The sequence below is a fragment of the Kogia breviceps genome, chromosome 1 (genome assembly GCF_026419965.1).
Source record: "Kogia breviceps isolate mKogBre1 chromosome 1, mKogBre1 haplotype 1, whole genome shotgun sequence".
NCBI lineage: Eukaryota > Metazoa > Chordata > Mammalia > Artiodactyla > Physeteridae > Kogia > Kogia breviceps.
The window spans coordinates 161,093,330-161,115,170 of NC_081310.1; the positions used below are offsets into that span (position 1 = coordinate 161,093,330).

The 21,841-nt window shown below is 34.6% G+C and overlaps 1 protein-coding gene across 5 annotated transcripts in view; it reads left to right on the forward strand.

Annotated features, from left to right (window-relative positions):
* Nucleotides 1-21,841, forward strand: part of AGBL4 (AGBL carboxypeptidase 4) — a 1,382,976-nt gene that overhangs the window by 144,910 nt on the left and 1,216,225 nt on the right. For all 5 annotated transcript variants that reach the window (XM_067008185.1, XM_067008176.1, XM_067008173.1 and 2 more), the window contains one exon: nucleotides 4,202-4,324. In XM_067008185.1, the coding sequence (XP_066864286.1) occupies nucleotides 4,202-4,324 (123 nt within the window). The remainder of the gene's footprint in view (nucleotides 1-4,201; nucleotides 4,325-21,841) is intronic.

The window sequence follows — 21,841 nt, forward strand, 5'->3', positions numbered from 1 at the left end:
GGCCCTTTTTGATATATCAGTGTTTTTAATTTTAAGCATAAAGATCTTGCACAGATTTGTCAGATTATACCTAAATATTTTGTATTTTTTGGTGTTATTGTACACGTTAGTGCTTTTTATTTTAATTTACAGTTGTTTGTTGCTAGTATAAGAAATACAATTGATTTTTTATATTGACCTTTTGTCCTGTAACCTTGCTGAACTCTTTTATTACATATAGTAGCTTTTAGTAAATTTTTTGAGATTTTCTCTCTGGACAGTTATGTTGTCTATGAATAGAGACAGTATGTATACCTTTTTTTTTTTTTTTTTTTTTTTTTTTTTTTTTTTTTTTTGTGGTACGCCGGCCTCTCACTGTTGTGGCCTCTCCCATTGTGGAGCACAGGGTCAGTGGCCATGGCTTACTGGCCCAGCCGCTCAGTGGCATGTGGGATCTCCCTGGACTAGGGCATGAACCCATGTCCCCTGCATCGGCAGGCGGACTCTCAACCATTGCACCACCAGGGAAGCCCTATATACCTTTTATTTCTCCTTTTTGTCTTCTTGTTTTCTCTTTCTTGTCTTCTTGTTTAGAACCCTTAGAATGATGTTGAATAGGAGTGATGAGACTGGACATCCTTGTCATGTGTCCACTATTAGGCAGAAAAATTTCAGTCTTTAACAATTAAATATAATTTAGCTGTATTCTTTATATATATTATGTAACATATAAATATATACCTTAATCAGGTTGAGGAATTCCCTTTAATTCTTCTCATGCTGATAATAGATATTTAATTTTATCAGAATTTTTTCCCCATCTACTGGGATGATCATATAGATTTTATTTTTAGTCTGTGGACATGGTGAATTGCATTGATTTCTGAACATTGAACGAATCTTGCATTCCCAATATAAATTGTACTTGGTCATTATGTATTATACTTTTTACATTGATTTGCTATTAATTTGCTGAGGATATTGAGTCTGCATTCATAAGGAAGGCTGGTAATTTAGTTTACTTTTTTTGTAATGTACTCGTCTGCTTTGTCATTTCATCTTAGTTCACAAAATTATGGCTTAAGGTTGTTCATGATATTCCCTTATTATGCCTGTAGGATTTTAGTGGTGTTCCATTTTTCATTCCTTATGTTGTTAATTTGTCAACTTCTATTGATTACAGAGATGGTGGTGTTGAAGGAGTTCCAATGTAATTATTTCTATCAATTATGCTTCATGTGTTTTGAAGCTCTGTTTTTAGGTGCATACATATTTAGGATTTTTATGTATTCTTGGTGAATTGACCCCCTTATTATATAATGTCTCTCTTTATGCCTAGTATTATTTCTTGTTCTTAATTCTACACTGGCTGACCTTAATATAGCCTCTCTGAATCTGTTTTGATTATTGTTTGCATGGCATGTCTTTTAAATCCTTTTACTTTTAACTTACCCATGTCTTTATATTTAAACTTGATTTTCTATAGACAACATCTCATTGGTTTTTCCTATGTATTTAATCTGGCATAATTTTATTATAAAATTGCCTAAATTACATGTAAGATTATTTAATATATGTTTGCATTTAATTATAATATTGTGGTAGTTTTTGTCTACTTGCTCCATAGGTTCTTTGTTCCCTCTCTCCTGTTTTGTTTTTTGCTTCCTTTTGGATTAATTAGCTATTTCTTTTAGTTACATTTTATGTTCACTGTTGGCTTATTTAAAACTATTTTTCGTGTTTATCCTAGGCTTTTCAATATACATCTTTATTATAGTTCATCTACTTTCAAACAATATTATGCAGTTTTATATTTAGTTTAAGAAATTTAGACAGTACTTCCAATTGCTTCATCCTATCTTTTATGCTATTACTGCTATATATTTTACTCTTACTTATGGCATAAACCCACAGTTCATTGCTCTTATCTTTTCTTTAGCTGGTCATGTATCTTTTAGAATGATTAAAAATAACATTTATATTTATGTCAAATTATATCATTTCTCGAGTCCTTCCTTCCTTTGTTTATGCCTGGTATCATTTTTCCTTTTGCCTGAAGAACTCTTTTTAAAATTTTTTGTAATACCAGACTGCTGATAATGAATTTTCTCATCTTTTGTTTTTCTCAAAATACTTTTATTGTGGCTTTAAGTTTTGAAAGATATTTCCACTGGGTCTAAAATTTTATTTATTTATTTATTTAAAAATATTTATTTATTTATTTATTTGGCTGCAACTGGGTCTTAGTTGCAGCACACAGGATCTTCATTGCTGTGTGCAGGATCTTCATTGTGGTATGCAGGATCTTTTAGTTGAAGCATATCGGCTCTTTTTAGTTGTGGCATGTGGGCTCTTAGTTGCGGCATGTGGGATCTAGTTCCCTCACCAGAGGTCGAACCCAGGGCCCCTGTGTTGGGAGTGCGGAATCTTAACCACTCGACCACCAGGGAAATCCCAGGCCTAAAATTTTAGGTTAACATTTTTTTCTTTCAATAACTTAAAGATGTTATTCCTTTGACTTCTGTTTTTCATTTTCTTATGAGTAGTCTAATTTTTTATCTTAGTTTATTTTTATGTGATTTATATTTTAAAATATGAAATACTAAGTTAAAAAGTGTATTCTGCTTGGTGCTTCTTGGGCCTGTAGTTGTATATCCTTCATTAAATGTGGGAAAATTTCAGGTATTATCTCTTCAAATATTTCTTCTGCCCTCCCATCTCCTTCTGGAATTCCAGTTATATGTACATTAGATGATTTTATTTTATTCCACAGCTCTTAGGTGCCTTTTTTTTCTTTTCTTTTCCTTGTTTTTGTTCAGTTTATTTCTATTGATTTGGAGTTCACAGTTCTTTCCTCATCTGTGTCAAGCCTACTGATGAATATACTGAAGACCTTCTTTATCTGTTTTATTGTGTTTTTTAACTTTAGCATTTCCTTTTGGCTTATTGCTGTAATTTCCATCTCTCTACTGAAATTCTCCATTTGTTCATGCATTTTGTCCTCATTTTTTACTAGAAAAATTAACATATTATTCTTAGTTATTTTAAATTCATTGTCTGATAATTCCAGTATCTGGTCATTTCTGAATTTAGTTCTATTTATTTTTTCTCCCAAGATAGTAGTTTGTTTTTTTCTTGAGTTGTTTGTATGTTCCACAATTTTTTATTGAATACAGTATAACTCATGTAGAACCATAGAGAATGATATAAACATTATATGCCACAATGCTTGCACCTCTTCTCCTAGGTGCATTTGTTTGAGGGCTTATATCTACCCAGTCAGGAGTTAAGCTGGGTTGAGTTTCATTGTTGCTCTGGTTGTCTTCAGTTTGCCACTGGCTTCATATGCTTCTAGTGATACTTTATTCATGAAGGAAAGGGCTAGGGTGATTGAGGGTTTTTCTTCAATGTTCTGCTCCACCCTAAACTTTTGTCCTTCCCTTGGATACTACTATTACAGAGGGGGCTTCTATCTATGCTTTTGTCCCTATGCTAGAATTAGATTGCTTTTTTGTTATCCAGTGCTTGCTATATTAGTATTGAGGGATTAGGAGTGTTTCTGTTATACTGGTCTAGCCTAGGTCTTAGGCAGGCCCTGTATGTTCTGGTGTTGGAGTGGAGTTTTTTCAGTGATCCCACTTCTCTTTCCTCTTTAAATTCTGCTTTGAATCTTTGATGTGTTTTGTGAGAGATTGTTTTTTACTCCTTCCCCAGAGGTAGGGTACCTTCAATAATGTTGATATATAGTCTTAGGCCCAGGACTGTTTGCTGCTCTTCCCTGAGGTGCAGAGGATTGTTTTCTTTTACAGCTCCACCTCTTACAATGAGTCTCACTTGTGCACTGAAATACAAACATCTTTTGCATTTCAGTAGTTATACTAGATTCTTTTCATACCTAATTTTCATAACACAATTTAGAAATATGGGTTTTACCATTCCCTTTTTGTGGATGAGAGAAACTGAGGCTTAAAGGGATTTGGTTGATTGCTTTGTGACATAGAGAATTAATATGTAGTAGCGATAAGACTTGAGCCTATATCTTTTTGATTTAAAAATCTCTTCTCTTTCTACTCTACCACAATATGTGGTTAATTTTTTTAATGCCTGGATAAGCACCAAATTACAGGGGAGGGGTGAAATTAATGATAAAAATTTTATTGGACTTCTGTTACTAAATGCATTATGATTTCTGTTTAACATGAGCCAATTTTTTGAACGACAGGCAATGATCTGGGAAATGATGATACCATTGGAGGGAATGTGAGCAAATATATGGTGCTTCCAACTGGATACTGTGGACAGCCCAAGAAAGGACATCTTATCTTTGATGCTTGCTTTGAAAGTGGTGAGTGTATCAAAGGCCTCTTCTTTTGAGCTTGTCTAGTGAGTCTTTTTTGGAATCTAATGCCATCTGATCATTTAGTGTGATTCAACACATTTAATTTTTTACCATAATGAAATAAGTTGTCAGGAAAAATCTATTTTGAATGAATTAACTTGGAAATACTTAAAAATGAAGTGCTATGTTTTTGTTGTGATAAATGATTAGAAGGGTAATGGTAGTACTAATGAACATTTATGCAGTACCTTATATTTTATCAAATACCCAGATATTATTTCTTTTGGGATAAAACTAATATAATTTGAATAATTGATAAATTAATAATTATTCAATGTCTACTATATACCTGGTTCTTAGTCTTTCTGAGAGCAGTCTTCTCTATAAAGAAACAATTAAAGAAAAGATTCAGTTGAACACAAACAAAACAGAAAAAGTAATATACTTCGTAAACAGCAAATGCTGTGAGTATTCTGATAGGGGAGAACAGGGCTTAATTGTGAATTTCCACCCAGTAGTAGTTGAATCTTGTTAACTTCTTTATATCTGAGCCTCATACTCTGAATGGCATATAAGCACATAGTAGGTATTCAGAATATGTTGAAAATATTAATGAGAAAGTTAAACATAACTGTTTTATAAACAGTTGTTGATTTTTTTTGGTTTTGAATAATGTGTTTGCATGTGTATGTGTGATTGAAGGGACATTCCAGTTATATGACAGTTCTCTGAACCCTAAGTACCATGGTTATTTTTACCAACAATTAAAAAGATGTGGAAAGATTAATTTTCTGTTAGCTTTGATAAAAAGCCGTATTTAATTGCTTGCTGTTCCCCAGTCCACCAACTTCTCTCAAGTCTTTGTACCTTTGCAGATGCTGTTTTCTCTGTGCCCCAGATGCCTTTCTCTACTTGGTAAAATGTTAGTTCAGACTCAGGCCAGCATTTCTTCCTCTGAGACACAGCACCTCCCAGGCAGGTTTGGCCCTCTCTACCTATATATTTACAGGCACCTCTTCTTTGATTTACCGGCTTCTGCTATGATAGTTTTTATTGCATTGCAGTCATTTAATGATCTCTTTCCTTTTCCTTGTCACTGAAAATTCCTTGAAGTCAGTGATGGTTTCTTATTAATTTTTGTTCCTTAGCACCTAGTGTACTATCAGAAACTGACTCTAAAGAAATGGAGTTACATGATTTACCTGACAGAGAAATCAGAATAACTGTCATAAAGATTCTTACCAAGGTCAAGAAAACATTGCATGAACAAAGTGAGAATTTCATCAGAGGGAGAGATAATGCAGAAAGTACCAAATGTTAATAGGAAGCATGAAGCTGAAGAACACAGTAACTGAACTGAAAAAACTTCCTACAGGACTTTAATGGTAGACTAAAGCAGAAGAAAGAATCAGTGAATTTGAATACATATCATTGGAAATAATGCAATCAGAGGAACAAAAGTAAAAAGAATGAAATAGAGTGAAGAAAGCTTAAGGGGTTTATGTAATACCATCAAAGAGATCAGTATATGCATAATGGGGGCCCCAGAAGGAGTGGGGAGAGAGAGAGAGTGCAAGAGAGAGCACCAGAGAAATTAATAAATGAAGGAGGACAGATAGTGAACAAAATGGTCTTCATAAAGTGAGATTTTAAGATTAATAAAAATATTTTTACATTTAAATAAAAATTTAACTAATAGCAGCAAGAACATAAAGGGAAAAAAACAATAGTAATTATCACCTTATTACTTATTGTTTGCCATACCCTGTAAGGAATGATATACATAGTTTATCTCATTTAATACACACAAAAGACTTCTGAGGTATTATATCTCTCTTTGTAGGTGAGGAAAGTGATGCTCAGAGATGTAAAGTTATTTACCTTGAATTGCATGGCTGACAAGTGGTGTAGCTGAATTTGAAACTGAGAATTTCCTGGCTCCACAGGCCATACTTTTAACCACTGCATATATGTATTACCTCATTATAGGTCAACTTATGACATGAATAATAAACATATTGTTGAAAATTTCTAGGTGATAAGATATATAGGAAAAGGTTTTATGATAAAGAAAAATGAAAAGTTTACTACTGTTTTAAAATAAACCATCCAAATAAATACTATGTTGGTTGCTATCATATGCAATTTGATTATTCTTGTATGATTGATATGCATATATGTGTATTGAATGTGAGAAGTGCACTATAATTCATACTTCAAATTAATTGGTTAGCCTGAGAGATTTAGTATGTTGTATTAAATTACCATGGCATGAAAAAGCATCAGTGAAATAAAGATATGGTTCAGTTATTTATATATCATTTCAGACAATAGAAATTAAAAACTTTTATTTTTAATTCCCCCAATGGAGTTTTACTACATTTATTTGTGTAATCTTTAAAAATTAATGTTTTATTTCCTTTTGAAAGAAAGTAAAATAGTCTGTTATTGGTGCAGCATGAAAATATGCTACGACTACGTTAGAAATCAGGGTTTTTAGCTTAATACTACACCTGAACTTTTCTTTTAGATATCCAGATGGCTGATATACTTTGTTGTTTTTTTAACTTTATTGAGGAATAATTGACAAATATAATTGCATATATTTAAAGTATATGATGTAATGATTTGATATACATGTGTATTGAATAATTACCCAAATGGGGGTAATCAATAATTACCCAAATCATGATAATTAACACATCCATCACCTTACATAGTTAACATAGTTATCTCCTTTCCCCTCCCTGTGGTGAAAATGCTTAAGTTCTACTCTCAGAAATTTTCAAGTATACAATACCATATTCTTTAACTCTAGTCACCATGCTGTACATTAGAGTCTCAGAACTTATAACTGAAAATTTGTACCCCTTGATCTACATCACACCATTTCCCCTTCCCTCAGCCCCAGGCAACCACCATTCTTTTCTCTGTATCTATGAAATCAACTTCACCACAGCATTATTCACAATAGCAAGATGTGGAAACAACCTAAATGTACTTTGCTGGATGAATGGAAACAGAAAATATTATATATATATATATATATATATATATATATATATATACAGACACGTGATATATATGAGTGATGGTATATATATATATAAATATAATATATAATGAAATATTATTCAGCCATATAAATGACATCCTGCCATTTGTGACAACATGGATGAATCCAGAGGGCATGCTAACTAATTTTTTTTTAAACAAGAGGTAACATAGTATAATACCAAAAAACACAGGTTTTGGTTTCAGACAGACTTAGGTTCATATATTAACTTTAGCATGTACTTGGTTATGTCATGCTGATGTTATCACTTAAAGTTTACTTAAAATTAGGAAAATAAGTATCTGTATTTTAGAATTATTGTGCAAATTAGAGATAACATACAAAATAGACTTAGCACAATATCTAGCAATGAACTTCAGGTACTAATTCTGGCACATGTATAATATCACCATTTCAAGGGTGCTAAAATGTACCAGAATTTTTCTTGGTGTATTTGTGAGTGTTATTTTCAACCCTTAGAAAAACCTTGCAATATCAGAGCCTTAAATTGGGTTCCTCCCACAATCATACTGAGATAAGTACTTAGGTAAAGATTGTATATTTTATTTATTTATTGGAGTAAAATTACCTTACAATGTTGTGTTAGTTTCTGCTGTACAATGAAGTGAATCAGCATATTTATGCCTATATCCCCTCTCTCTTGGACCTCCCTCCCCCTTTTCCCACCACATCTAGGTCATCACAGAGCACTGAGCTGAACTCCCTGTGCTTTATAGCACGTTCCCACTAGCTATCTATTTTATACATGGTAGTGTATTTATGTCAAACCTAATCTCCCAATTCATCTCACCTTCCCCTTTCCCCACTGTGTCCACATGTCCATTCTCTTTGTCCATGTCTCTATTCCTGCCTTACAAATAGGTTCATCTGTACCATTTTTTAGATTCCACATATATGCGTTAATATACGATATTTGTTTTTCTCTTTCTGGCTCACTTCACTCTGTATTACAGACTCTAGGTCCATCCTCATCTCTGCAAATGAGCCAGTTTAGTTCCTTTTTATGGCTGAGTAATATTCCATTGTATATATGTACCACATCTTCTTTATCCATTCATCTATCATTGGACATTTAGGTTGATTCCATGTGTTGGCTATTGTAAATAGTGCTGCAAAGAACATTGAGATACATGTGTCCTTTTGAATTACGGTTTTCTCAGGGTATATGCCCAGTAGTGGGATTGCTGGGTTATATGGTAATTCTATTTTTAGTCTTCTAAGGAACCTCCATACTGTTCTTCATAGTGGCTGTATCAATTTACATTCTCACCAACAGTGTAGGAGGGTTCCCTTTTCTCCAAACCCTCTCCAGCATTTATTATTTGTAGCTTTTTTGATGATGGCCATTCTGACCAGTGTGAGGTGATACCTCATTGTAGTTTGGATTTGAATTTCTCTAATAATTAGTGATGTTGAGCATCTTTTCATGTGCCTTTTGGCCATCTATATGTCTTCTTTGGTGAAATGTGTATTTAAGTGTTCCACCCATTTTTTAATTGGGTTGTCTGTTGTTTTTGATATTGAACTGCATGAACTGTTTGTATATTTTGGATATTAATCCTTTGTCCACTGTTTCATTTGCAAATATTTACTCCCATTTTGAGGGTTGTCTTTTTCTCTTGTTTATGGTTTCCTTTGCTGTGCAAAAGCTTTTAAGTTTCATTAGGTCCTATTTTTTAATTTTCGTTTTTATTTTCATTATTCTAGGAGGTGGGTCAAAAAAGATCTTGCTGTGTTTTATGTCAAAGAGTGTTTTTCCTATGTTATCATTTACAAGTTTTATACCGTCTTACATTTAGGTCTTTAATCCATTTGGAGTTTATTTTTGTGTATGTTGTTAGGGAGTGTTCTAATTTCATTCTTTTATATGTAGCTGTCCAGTTTTCCCAGCACCACTTATTGAAGAGACTGTCTTTTCTCCATTGTATGTTCTTGCCTCCTTTGTCGAAAATTAGGTGACCATATGTGCATGGGTTTATCTCTGGGCTTTCTATCCTGTACCACTGATCTGTATTTCTGTTTTTGTGCCTGACAGTACCATACTGTCTTGATTACTATAGCTTTGTAATATAGTTTGAAGTCAGGTAGCCTGATTCCTCCAGCCCCGTTTTTCTTTCTCCAGATTGCTTTGGCTATTTGGGGCATTTTGTGTTTCCATACAGATTGTAGAATTTTTTGTTCCAATTCTGTGAAAAATGCCATTGATAGTTTGATAGGGGTTGCATTGAATCTGTAGATTGCTTTGGGTAGTATAGTCATTTTCATAATATTGATTCTTACAATCCAAGAACATGGTATATCTCTCCATCTGTTTATGTTATGTTTGATTTCTTTCATCAGTGTTTTATAGTTTTCTAAGTACAGATCTTTTGCCTCCTTACGTAGGTTTATGCTTAGGTATTTTTTTCTTTTTGTTGTGATGGTAAATGGGATTTTTAAATTTGATTTCTCTTTCTGGTTTTTTGTTGTTAGTGTATAGGAATGCCAGAGATTTCTGTGCATTAACTTTGCATCCTGCAACCTTATGAAATTCATTCATTAGCTGTAGTAGTGTTCTGGTGACATCTTTAGGATTTTCTATGTATAGTATCATGTCATCTGCAAACAGTGACAGTTTTACTTCTTTTCCAATTTGGATTCCATTTATTTCTTTTTCTTCTCGGATTGCCATGGCTAAAACTTCCAAAACTATGTTGAATAAGGTGAGAGTGGGCATTCTTTTCTTTTTCCTGATCTTAGTGGAAATGCTTTCAGTTTTTCACCATTGAGTATGATGTTTGCTATAGATTTGTCATATATGGCCTTTATTATTTTGAAGTAGGTTCCCTCTTTGCCCATTTTCTTGAGATTTTTTATCATAAATGGGTGTTGAATTTTGTCAAAAGTTTTTACTGCATCTGTTGAGATGTTCATATGGTTTTTATTCTTTAACTTGTTAATATGGTGTATCACAATGATTTGTATATATTGAAGAATCCTTGCTTTCCTGGGATAAATCTCACTTGAACATGGTGTATGATCCTTTTAATATGTTGTTGGATTCTGCTAGCTAGTATATTTTTGAGGATTTTTGCATCCATGTTCGTCAGTGATATTGGTCTGTAATTTTCTTTTTTTTCTGTGATATCTTTGTCTGATTTTGGTATCGGGGTGATGGTAGCTTCATAGAACGAATTTGGGAGTGTTCCTTCCTCTGCAATTTTTTGGACGAGTTTGAGAAGGATCGGTGTTAGCTCTTCTCTAAATGTTTCATAGAATTCGTCCATGAAGCCATCTGATTCTGGACTTTTGTTTGTTGGAAGATTTTAAATTACAGTTTCAACTTAATTACTTGTCATAGGTCTGTTTATATTTTCTAATTCTTCTTGGCTCAGTCTTGGAAAGTTGTATCTCATACTGAGACAAGGACTTAGGTAAAGGTTGTGTATTTGGGTGGGCATCTCAGGAAGAACAGGTGGGGAAGTAGGGAGAGTAAAACAGGAAATGAAGAAAAGCCAACAAAGAATGTGTCCATGAACAGGTGCAGTGGTGGTTGTAGGTAGATTAGCCTTGGTTAGAGGGAGCCCACTCAGGAGGATTCATGCACAGCTTCCTTATCTCTATCATCATTTCTAATTTATTCTTTCTTCTGTTATGCAAGGTTGACTGATATCTACTGCATGAATTATTCCATCCACCTTTTTGTTTAATGCCTCCTCTGTGTTAGGTATTGTCTGATGAGCATGGAGGATCTTCAACATTTTTTTTTGGTTATGACTTCATAACCAAAGATTTGAATACTTTGTACCCTTTCCCATTGTTCCATTCCCATGTTCCTGTCCCAGACCTCCATGACTGCAGACTTTCAATGTTGTTCTTTACAGTCCTGTTACCAACCAACCTACCAAGACATTTGCCATTGCCCAGAAGTCCATGTATATCTTTACCTCATACTACTTCTACCTCCATACAAAGGAGAGGAGTAAGTGTACTGCTCTAAGCTCTGTTCACTGGGAGATTTTCCTATCACCACATCATTTAAAGAAAACTGAGTGATATTATATGGCAGCAACAAGTGTTTTTTTAACTTGTGCCAACATATCAAGCCAGTCCATCTGTTAGTCAGTCTAGAGTTGTCTTCCTCAGGGAACCTTCCATGAGGCCATAGGCATGAGCTGAGGGAATGGCATTTGTGTAACAGAGGTAGGTGTCACGAGTCAGGGTTTGCTCCCTGCCACTTAAATTACACCGTTACTTGGTGTCTCATGATTAGAAGCTCAGTATTTAGTAGGAATCAGGACTTTTCCAGGAGCTGCTTTTCACATGGTAGTTTTGTACTGCAGAAAGCATCTTTTGCTCTAGAACTCCAGGGATCTGCTTGTCATAGATTCTGCAGTGTCTTGTCTATCCTGGTTGTCTCTAGCATTATTGGATCTCTTTTTTAAATTTAATTTTATTTTGGCAGGAATACATAACATGAGGTCTACTGTTAACAAATTTTTAAGTGTACCATGCAATGTTGTTGACCTTAGGTACAATCTTGAATAGCAGATCTCCAGAAATTATTCATCTTGCTTAACTGAAACGTTATGCCCATTGATTAGTTTGTTCCCCAATCTTCTCTCCTCTTAGCCTCTGACAACCACCATTCGACTCTTTGATTCTATGAATTTAACTATTTTAGATACCTCAAAGAATTGGAATCATGCAATATTTGTCTGTCAGACTGGCTTAATATAATACCACTTAGCATAATATTCTCAGGGTTCATGTTTGTGTATTGCATAATTTCCTTCTTTTTTAAGGCTGAGTGATATTCTATTGTATGATTATACCACATTTTCTTTCATTCATTCATCTATCTGTGGATATTTAGGTTTTTTCTGTGTCTTGACTATTGTGAATAATGCTGAAGTGAACATAAGAGTGCTAATAATCTCTTTGAAATCCTGATTTCAATTATTTTGGATAATTGCCCAGGAGTGGAAATGCTGGATCATTTGATAGTTCTTTTGTTTGTTTGTTTGCTTTGGAGGACCCTCTACACTGTTTTCCATAGTAGATGTACCATTATGCATTCCCACCAACAGTGTCCAAGAGTACCAATGTCTCCATATCCTCACTAGCACTTGTGTCTTTTGCACTTTTCTTTCTTTCTTGCTTGCTTTCTTTCCTTCCTTCCTTCCTTTCTTTCTCTTTCTTTCTTTCTTACTTTTTCTTTTCTTTTCTTTTCTTTTCTTTTCTTTTCTTTTCTTTTCTTTTCTTTTCTTTTCTTTTCTTTTCTTTTCTTTTCTTTCTCTTTCTTTCTTTCTTTTTTGATAATAGTCATCCTGAGAGGTGTGAGATGGTATCTCATGCTTTTGATTTACATTTCCCTGACAATTAGTGACATTAAGCTTTTTGTTTTTTCCATTGACCTGTTGGCCGCTTGTATGTCTTTTTTAGAGAAATGTCTATTCTAGTTCTTAGCCCATCTTAAATTAGATTATTAGTTTTTTTTTACTATGAGTTCAAGTTCTTTATATATTTTGAAGATTAATTCCTTATCAGAAATATAGTTTACATTTCCTTTCATTCTGTAGGTTGCCTTTTACTCTGTTAACTGTTTTGTTTGCTGTGCAGAAGCTTTTAAGTTTGGTGTAGTCCCACTGGTCTATTTTTGCTTTTGTTGCCTGTGCTTTTGGTGTCATATCAAGGAAATCATTGTGAATACCAATGTAATGAAGCTTTTCTCTATGTTTTCATCTAGGAATTCTACAGTTTCAATCTTATCTTTAAGTGTTTGATCTATTTTGAGTTGATTTTTGTTTAGGGTATAACAAAAGGGTCCAATTTCATTCTTTTGCAACTGGATACCCAGATACTGATTTGACTTTTGTTGAAGAGACCACCCTTTATTGATTGTATATTCTTGGCACCCTTGTTGAAGACCAGTTGATCATATATGTATGAATTTATTTCTAGGCTCCTTATTGAATTCCATAGGTCTACAATTCTGTCTTTATACCAGTACCATACTTTTTTGATTACTGTAGCTTTGCAGTGTATTTGGAAACTGGGAACTTTGATGCCTCCCACTTTGTTCTTTCATAAGATTGATTTGGCTATTTGTTATCTTTTGTGGTTCTATATGGATTTTAACATTTTTTCTATTTCTATAAAAAATGCCATTGGGGTTTTGATAGGGACTGCATTGAATCTGTAGATTGCTTTGATAGCACAGACATTTTAAGAATACTGATTCTTCCAATTCATGAACATGGTATGTCTTTCCATTTATATATTTCTTCTTTAATTACTTTCATCAATGTTTTCTAGTTTTCAGTATACAGGTTTTCCACTTCCTTTGTTAAGTTTATTCCTTTGGGGCTGTTGTAGATGGGATTGGTTTCCTGACTTCCTTTTCACATAGTTTGTTGTTAGTGAATAGAAATGATACTGATTTTTGTATGTCAATGATATACCCTAAAACTTCACTGAATTCATTTTGTAGCTTTAAAAGTTTTTAAAATTGAGTCTTTCAGATTATATATATATAACATTATGTCATTTGCACACAGGGACAGTTTTGCTTCTTCCTTTCCAATTTGAATGCCTTTTATTTCTTTTTCTTGCTTAATTGTTCTGGCTAGGACTTCTAGTACTATGTTAAGCAACTGGCAAGAGTGGGCATCATTGCCTTGTTCTTAGAGGAAAAGCTTTCAGTCTTTCAGCAGAGCTTTTCATATATTGCCTTTATTATGTTGAAATGCTTTCTTTCTATTCCTGATGTGTTGAGCATTTTTATCATGAAAGGATGGTGAATATTGTTCAATCCTTTTTCAACTTCTGTTGAGACAGATATGTGATTTTTACCCTTTATTTTGTCATTGTGGTGTATCGCATTAATTTGTTTTCTTATGTTGAGCCATCCTTGTATCCCAGGGATAAATCCCACTTGTTCATAGTGTATGATCATTTCAGTTTGCTGTTGGATTAGGTTTTCCAGTATTTTATTGAGGATTTTTGCATCAGTATTCATCAGGGATATTGGCCTGTAGTTTTGTTTTCTTGTGGTATACTTGTCTGTCAAAGTCAACTGGTAAAGGTACCTTGTATCAGGATAATGGTGGCCTCATAAAATGAGTTTGAAAGTGTTCCCTTCTCTTAAATTTTTTGGAAGAGTTTTAAAATATTGGTATTAATTCTTCTTTGCATATTTGGTAGAATTCACCAGGGAATCCATCTGGTCCTGGGCTTTTCTTTGTTGTGAGGTTTTTGATTAGTGATTCAATCTCTATATTAGTTTTAGGTCTGTTCAGGCTTTCTATTTCTTCACAATTCAGTCTTGGTAGGGTGTATGATTCTAGGAATTTATCCATTTTTTAAAAGATTATTCAGTTGATGTAGTTCATAGTAGTCTTTTATAATGCTTTTTATTTCTGTGGCCTCAGTTCTAATGTCTCCTCTTTCATTTTGGATTTTATTTATTTAAGTCTTCTTTCCTTTTTCTTAGTTTAGCTAAGGGTTTGTCAGTTTTATCTTTCCAAAAAACTCAATTTCATTGTTTTACTATTCTCTATTTCACTTATTTCTATTCTAATCTTTGTTATTTCTTTCCTTCTGCTAACTTTGTGCTTATTTTGTTCTTCTAGCTCCTTGAAGTATAAATTAAGTTGTTCATTTGATCTTTATTTTCTCTCAATGTGTCTGTTTATCACAGTAAACTTCCTTTTCAGTACTACTCTTGTGTAGCCCATAAGTTTTGGTATGTTGTAGTTTTTGTTTGTTTATTTGTCTTTAGGAGTTTTCTTTGATTTCTTTTCTGACACAATTGTTGTTCAAGAGTTTGTAATTTAATTTCCACATATTTGTGAATTTCCAGTTTTTCTTCTGCTGTTCATTTTAGTTTCATTCCATTGTGGTCAGAAAAGATACTTTGCATGATTTCAGCCTTCTTTAATCTGTTTAGACTTGTTTTGTGACCAAACTTGTGATCTACAAAGTTCCATGTTCAGTTGAAAAGAATATGTATTCTGCTGCTGTTGGGCAGAATGTTATGTATATTTCTCTTAGGTTTATAATGTTGTTGGTCCCTGTTTCTTTCCTGACTTTCTATCTGGATATTCTATTTATTATTGAAAGTGGGGTATTGAATTCTCCTACTATTATTGTCTTGCTGTCTATTTCCCTTTCTGTTCTGTCAACATTTGCTTTATGTATTTAGGTACTCTGTTGTTGGGTGCATATACATTTTTGATTATTATATCTTCCTGTTGAATTGGCCTTTTTATCATTATGTTATGTCCTTCTTTTTCTCTTATGATAGATTTTGATTTAAAGTCTATTTTTTCCTGACATAAATATGGCCACCCCTGCTTTCTTTTGGTACCATTTATAAGGAGTAGCTTTTCCATCTCTTTTCTTTCACCTATTTGTGTTCTTAAATCTCAAGTGAGTTTTTTATAGATAGTAAATAGTTGGGTCCATTTTTAAAAATCCATTCAACCACTCTATGCCTTTTGATTGAGAAATTTAATCCATTTACATTTATAGTGATTACTGCTATGGAAGTATTTACTATTTCCATTTAGTTAATTGATTTCTATTCATCTTGTAGTTATTTTGCTTGTATTTCCTAGAGATTTATCTTGTTCCTTTGTTTGGTAACATCTCTGCCTGAACCATCAGTTTCCTTGACTCTCTGTGTTGGTTTCTGCACATTGGATGGAGCAGTTACCTCACCCTTTGTTCATGCACTAACCTCATACAGGAGAAGAAGCTCTACCAATAAGCCTGGCCAGAGATTCTGAGGGCCTCTTGAAACTTTGAGGTAGTCCAACCCACTTTTGTTGGTTCTTTGAAGACCCTAGGTATGTAGGATGTGCCAGGTTCCATCAGTGTACCATGACAGGCAAGTCTGAAGCCAACTCCTCAGGCAGTTTCTGGAAAAGTTATATTGTTGGATGCTCTGTCTAAATCTTTCCTTCCCCAGTGAGAAGCTAAGAACTAGGGATTTTTGTCTACTGGCTCTGTGCTTAACTGGGAGGGAGGACTATGGTGACTGCCAGCCCAAATCTTCATCTCTGTTTTCACTAGACACCCCACCCTGCCCCAGGTGGTTTGATTATGCCAGATCCCAGATCCCCTCAGTGCTCTTGAGACAGGCAAGCTAGAAGCCTGTCCTTTGATTAGTCCCTGGAAAGATTGTGGCATTGGATGGCTGAACCTACTTTTCTCCTCACCAGTGAGAATCAGGCAGCTTGGTTTTTGTCCACCTACTCTGTGCTGAGAAGGAGGCAGGAGCTATGGCGTCCACCAGTTGAAATCTCTGTATCTATCTCTTCCAGGTGGCTAGATTGTTCTGATGCCATCAGAGTTCCAAGATGAGCAAGACAGGTGCAAGTTCTTTGTGCAGTCTTAGAGAAGCTGAGGTACTGGACACATGGATCAAGTCTTTCCTTCCCCAGTGGGAAGCTGAGAGCCTTGATTTTTTTATCTTCTCCCTTTGTGCTGTGCCAGAGAAGGAGCTATGGTGTTTACCAGCCCAAGCTGTCATCTCCTTTCTCTCCCAGGCAACTATACTGTGTTAGAATCTGTCAGAGCTCTAAGTGTAGCAGCAGAGAAGCCAGACCTCTGGGGATCCCACTTGGAAAACTTGGGGTGCTGGACATGTGAGCCAACTCTTTCCCTCCCCTGGGAGAAACTGGGAGCTAGAGTCTCTTTCTGATCATACGGTGCTATGTCAGCTGTAGAAATTCTGTTAAGATTGTGTCTTGACTCTCCCTGCCAGATTTGATGAGTCTGGTTTCACACTTGCCCAGGGTACAGGAATATTTCAGTTAGTTTCTGGATTTCTCACAAAGAGAATCGTGTTGCTAAGTTGGTATGTTTGTGAGGACAAGGCAGGTCCAAGATTTCCTACTCTGCTATCGTGCTATGTTGTTCCTCTTGAGTAATTTTTTTGCCCACTTAAAATTAGCCATCTGATCTTCCTGATAAATGCAATTAATACAATATTACAAAGTGTGGTGGAAGAGTCCACAAGTACAAAGAGACCTACCAAGTACTGTGTTTCTTTCTTAATGCTAAGAGACACATGGTGTAGTGACTTTTCCTTTACCTTAAAGATGTCCTGGCATATCTCATTGGATACCTAAAAAACTCCATCATGTGGCAGGCCTCTGAATATTTTTCAGGTTTACATTCCACACTCTGGCAAACATATATCTTACCAGGTGTTGTGGGTTGAATTGCAACCCCAGTACTCCCCAAAAAGGATATTTTGATGTTTCTACCCCTGGTACCTGGGAATGTTGCCTTATTTGGAAATAAGGACTTTGAAGATGCAGTCAAGTTAAGATGAAGCCATACCGGATGAATTAGGATGGACCCTAATCCACCCTGTATGAGAAGAGATATTTAGGGATCCAGCTGTACACAGAGGGAAGATGGCCAAGTGAAAATAGAGGTAGAAATTCGAATGATATAGCTACAAGCCAAGGAATGCCAAGGATTGTTGACAACTACACAATAGTTGTTTGTTTTTTTGTTATTGAGTTGTATGAGCTGTCTGTCTGTTTTGGAAATTAAGCCCTTGTTGGTTGCATCGTTTGCAAATATTTTCTCCCAATCCAAAGGCTGTCTTTTCATTTTGCATACGGTTTTCCTTTTCTGTGTAAAAGCTTGTAAGTTTGATTAGGTCCCATTTGTTTATTTTTGCTTTTATTTCTATTGCCTTGGGGACTGAGCTAAGAAAACATTGGTACAATTGATGTCCAAGAATGTTTTGCTTATATTCTCTTATAGGAGTTTTATGGTGTCATGTCTTATATTTAAGTTTTTAAGCCATTTTGAGTGTATTTTTTGTATGGTGTGAGGGTGTGTTCTAACTTTGTTGATTTACATGTGGCTGTCCAGCTTTCCCAACACCATCAACAGTCACCACTTGCTGAAGAGGCTGTCTTTTTTCCACTGTATATTCTTGCCTCCTTTTTCAAAGATTAATTGACCGTAGGTGTGTGGGTTTATTCCTGGGCTGTCTATTCTCTTCCATTGATCCATATGTCTGTTTTTGTGCCAGGACCATGCTGTTTTGATTACTGTTGCTTTGCAGTATTGTCTGAAGTGTGTGAAGGTTATGCCTCCTGGTTTATTCTTTTTGCTTAGGAATGCTTTGGCAATTCTGGGTCTTTTATGGTTCTGTAAACATTTTAGGATTATACCTTCTATTTCTGTGAGAAATGTCATGGGTAATTTGATAGGGATTGCATTAAATCTGTAGATTGCTTTGGGGAGTTTGGCCATTTTAACAATATTAATTCTAGAAGTACTCATTTAAATGTTTGAAGTTTGTAGGCTCTGTAGGAGCTCTTGTTTGCCACCATGTATCCAAGGCTTAGTCAAGATCCTAGTACATAATAGGTGATCATTAAATGTATATTAAGTGAATACAGTTATCACAATTCTGTAAAGTAAGTGTTACTAATGCTGCTTCACAGATGACGAAAATGAAGTTTAGAGTGTGTGTCAAGGTTACACAGCTTCTAAGTGGTAGAGTCAGGATTTGAATCTGGGTCTGCATATTAATGGCTAATGGTTAATAGTCACAGGCAGTATGTGAGGCTCACACATTCTTTTACATACTTTATCTCATTGAATCCTCACACCTTATGAGGTAGGTATTATTATTCCATCTTACAGATAAGTAGAGGCCTAGAGAGGTTAAATAATTTGCCCATGGCTATACAGTTAACCAACCAAGTATCAGAATGGGTATTTGAACCCAAGTTGGGTAAGATTAAAATAATAGTAATATAAACACTAATATTGAATTTATTATGTGCCATACAGAAGTCCAAGTGTTTGACATGAGTGATTCATTCAAGTCTCATATCAACCCTATAAGGTAGATTCTATTGTTATTATTTTAATTTAACAGGTGAGGAAACAGACACAGAGAGGTTGAATAATTTTACCAAGATCACATTGCTGGTGATCTGAACTGGGATCCAAACCCAGTCAGTCTGGCTCCATAATCTGTGCTTGAAACTATTGCATTATATGGGTTCATAATCCATATGAAAGCACTTATCTCTGTTAGGCATTTAGCACTTTCATAATTTAAAATTTTGCCTTTAGGTCATTTTAACTTCTGAGAAAAAATAAGATTGTTGTAACTTTAAGTTAAAAATATGATACTAAATTTCCTAAATTGCAGAATGAAGTGATTATAGCAGAAAATAGATTATACTGGTCATTGATTACCACAATCGAAGAGCTCATGACCATTAACCTTTAAAGTAAGAAAACTTCCCTAGTATAAAATTTTAATGTTGGAAGATAATTTCATAGTATTTAAAAATCAAATAAAATCTTGTAGTATATGAAGCGTAGGTTTATAGAATCTCTAAGGAAAAATTAATCTGCCTTTTGTAGAAGGTTCCCTCCCTCTTCATTCTCACCACATTTAGATAAGCTGTCCTCTTTCAGGAAGAAGTGTTTTAAGTTTGTACATAATTATGGCAGAGTCCTTGATTTGGATTGTTTTGAGGAATATGGAAGAATCTTACTTTTTTCTTCTTTATAAATCTACCAACCAGCAGATATGTTTTATCCTGTGGGAAGAATACAATATAGAGTTCCTGGTTTAAAGGAGTTTAGTGGGAGAGACTGACAAAGGCTCTGATTGAATTGACCACAAAATTTATCATCTAAAGTAAATATCTTTGCCCACAGCAAATGCTAACCTGGAAGGGAGTCTGGGACAACAGACAAAGCCTGGGGTTTGTCTGAGGCTAACCACAATATAAGTACCGAGTAATAAAACATAGCAAAAGCATGTCTTTTTCAGCATGGTATTGGGGAGATAAGTTTGCAGACAATGCTTATTAGAGGAGGCTACTATTAGCTAAAGCTTGAAAGATTAGTAACAATTTATCCAGTAAATTCTGGCTTTTGGGAAAGACTACCTCATTCTTGTCATGCAGAAAGACATGAATGCTAGAAAAATAATGATACTTTCAGGGAATGGCAAACTGCAACTAGCTCTCAAAAATGGAGAGTGTTCTTGAGAGTAAGGGCTCAATAAAACTTCTTAATTAAGTGTACTTTATTTCTCTCTACCTTAAAATTCATTTCTAATATATGTATCTGTCATTCCCTTGTCTCCATTCTCAAAGAAATAAGTATGCTGGAAATGCAAGAGGGAGGAGATATGGGGATGTATATATATGTATAGCTGATTCACTTTGTTCTAAAGTAGCAACTAACACACCATTGTAAAGCAATTATACTCCAATAAAGATGTTAAAAAAAAACCCAAAAAACAACACATTGATCTACAAGAAAAAAAAAAAAAACCTTTTAGAGCAAATACTTAATGAACACATCCATGTGTCCACATCCTGAACCTGGTTTGTATGTGTCTCCTTGATGGTTGGTCTCTTTCTTTTCACATTGTCACTCTATATCACTTCTGCCCTGTGAACCCTCCTGACCTACGTGATTACTATACTGTTTGCTTTGCTAATCCAGAGTTCTGTCCCTGACCAATGGGTTTAGCCCCTTGTCCAAACTGGAATTTTCCCATGGGATGATGGTAAGGGAAAGCATTAGGCAATGTACTCTGGTTTCCCTCTGCTTGTTATTAAATTAATTGTTATAAAATATTGCAACTTTTTCAGCTCCACAACTTCTATCCTAGACCAAGTCATCAGTAAGTTTCCTGGACTTGTACAGCGGTTTTCTAACCTCTCTCTGGTCCATCACCTACAATGCCACCAAAACTATACTGTGAATCATCTGATCATATTTCTTTATGCTTAAAATCTTTCATGACTCCCCATTGTCTTCAGGATAAAGTCCAAATGCTTTTATTTAACAATGTCTTTAAAGTACATATATACATTTAAAACTATTCAGCCATAAAAAGAAGGAAAAAAGGAAATACTGCCATTTGCAACAACATTGATGGACTTTGAGAACTTTATGCTAAGTTAAATAAGTCAGAGAAGACAAATACTGTATGATATCACTTATATGTGAGATCAAAAAACAAAAACAAAACAAATAAAAACAAGACAAGCAGCCAAACAAACAAACAAAAACCCAAGCTCATAGATACAGAGAACAGATTGGTGTTTGCCAGATGGGAGAGGAGTGAGGGATAGGTGAAATGGGTGAAGGGGGTCAAAAAGTTCAAATGTCCAGTTATAAAGTAAATAAGTCACGGGATTGTAATGTATAGCATGATGACTATATTTAATACTGTTTTTTCATATTTGAGAGTCTCCAAGAGAGTAAATCTTGGAAGTTCTCATCACAAGGAAAAAAAAAGAAAAAAATAATTTGTGACTATGTATGGTGACAGATGATAACTAGACTTATTGTGGTGGTCATTTCACAATGGGTATAAATATCAAATCATTATGTTGTACACCTGAAATCAATATAATTTTATATGCCAATTATACCTCAATAACAAACAG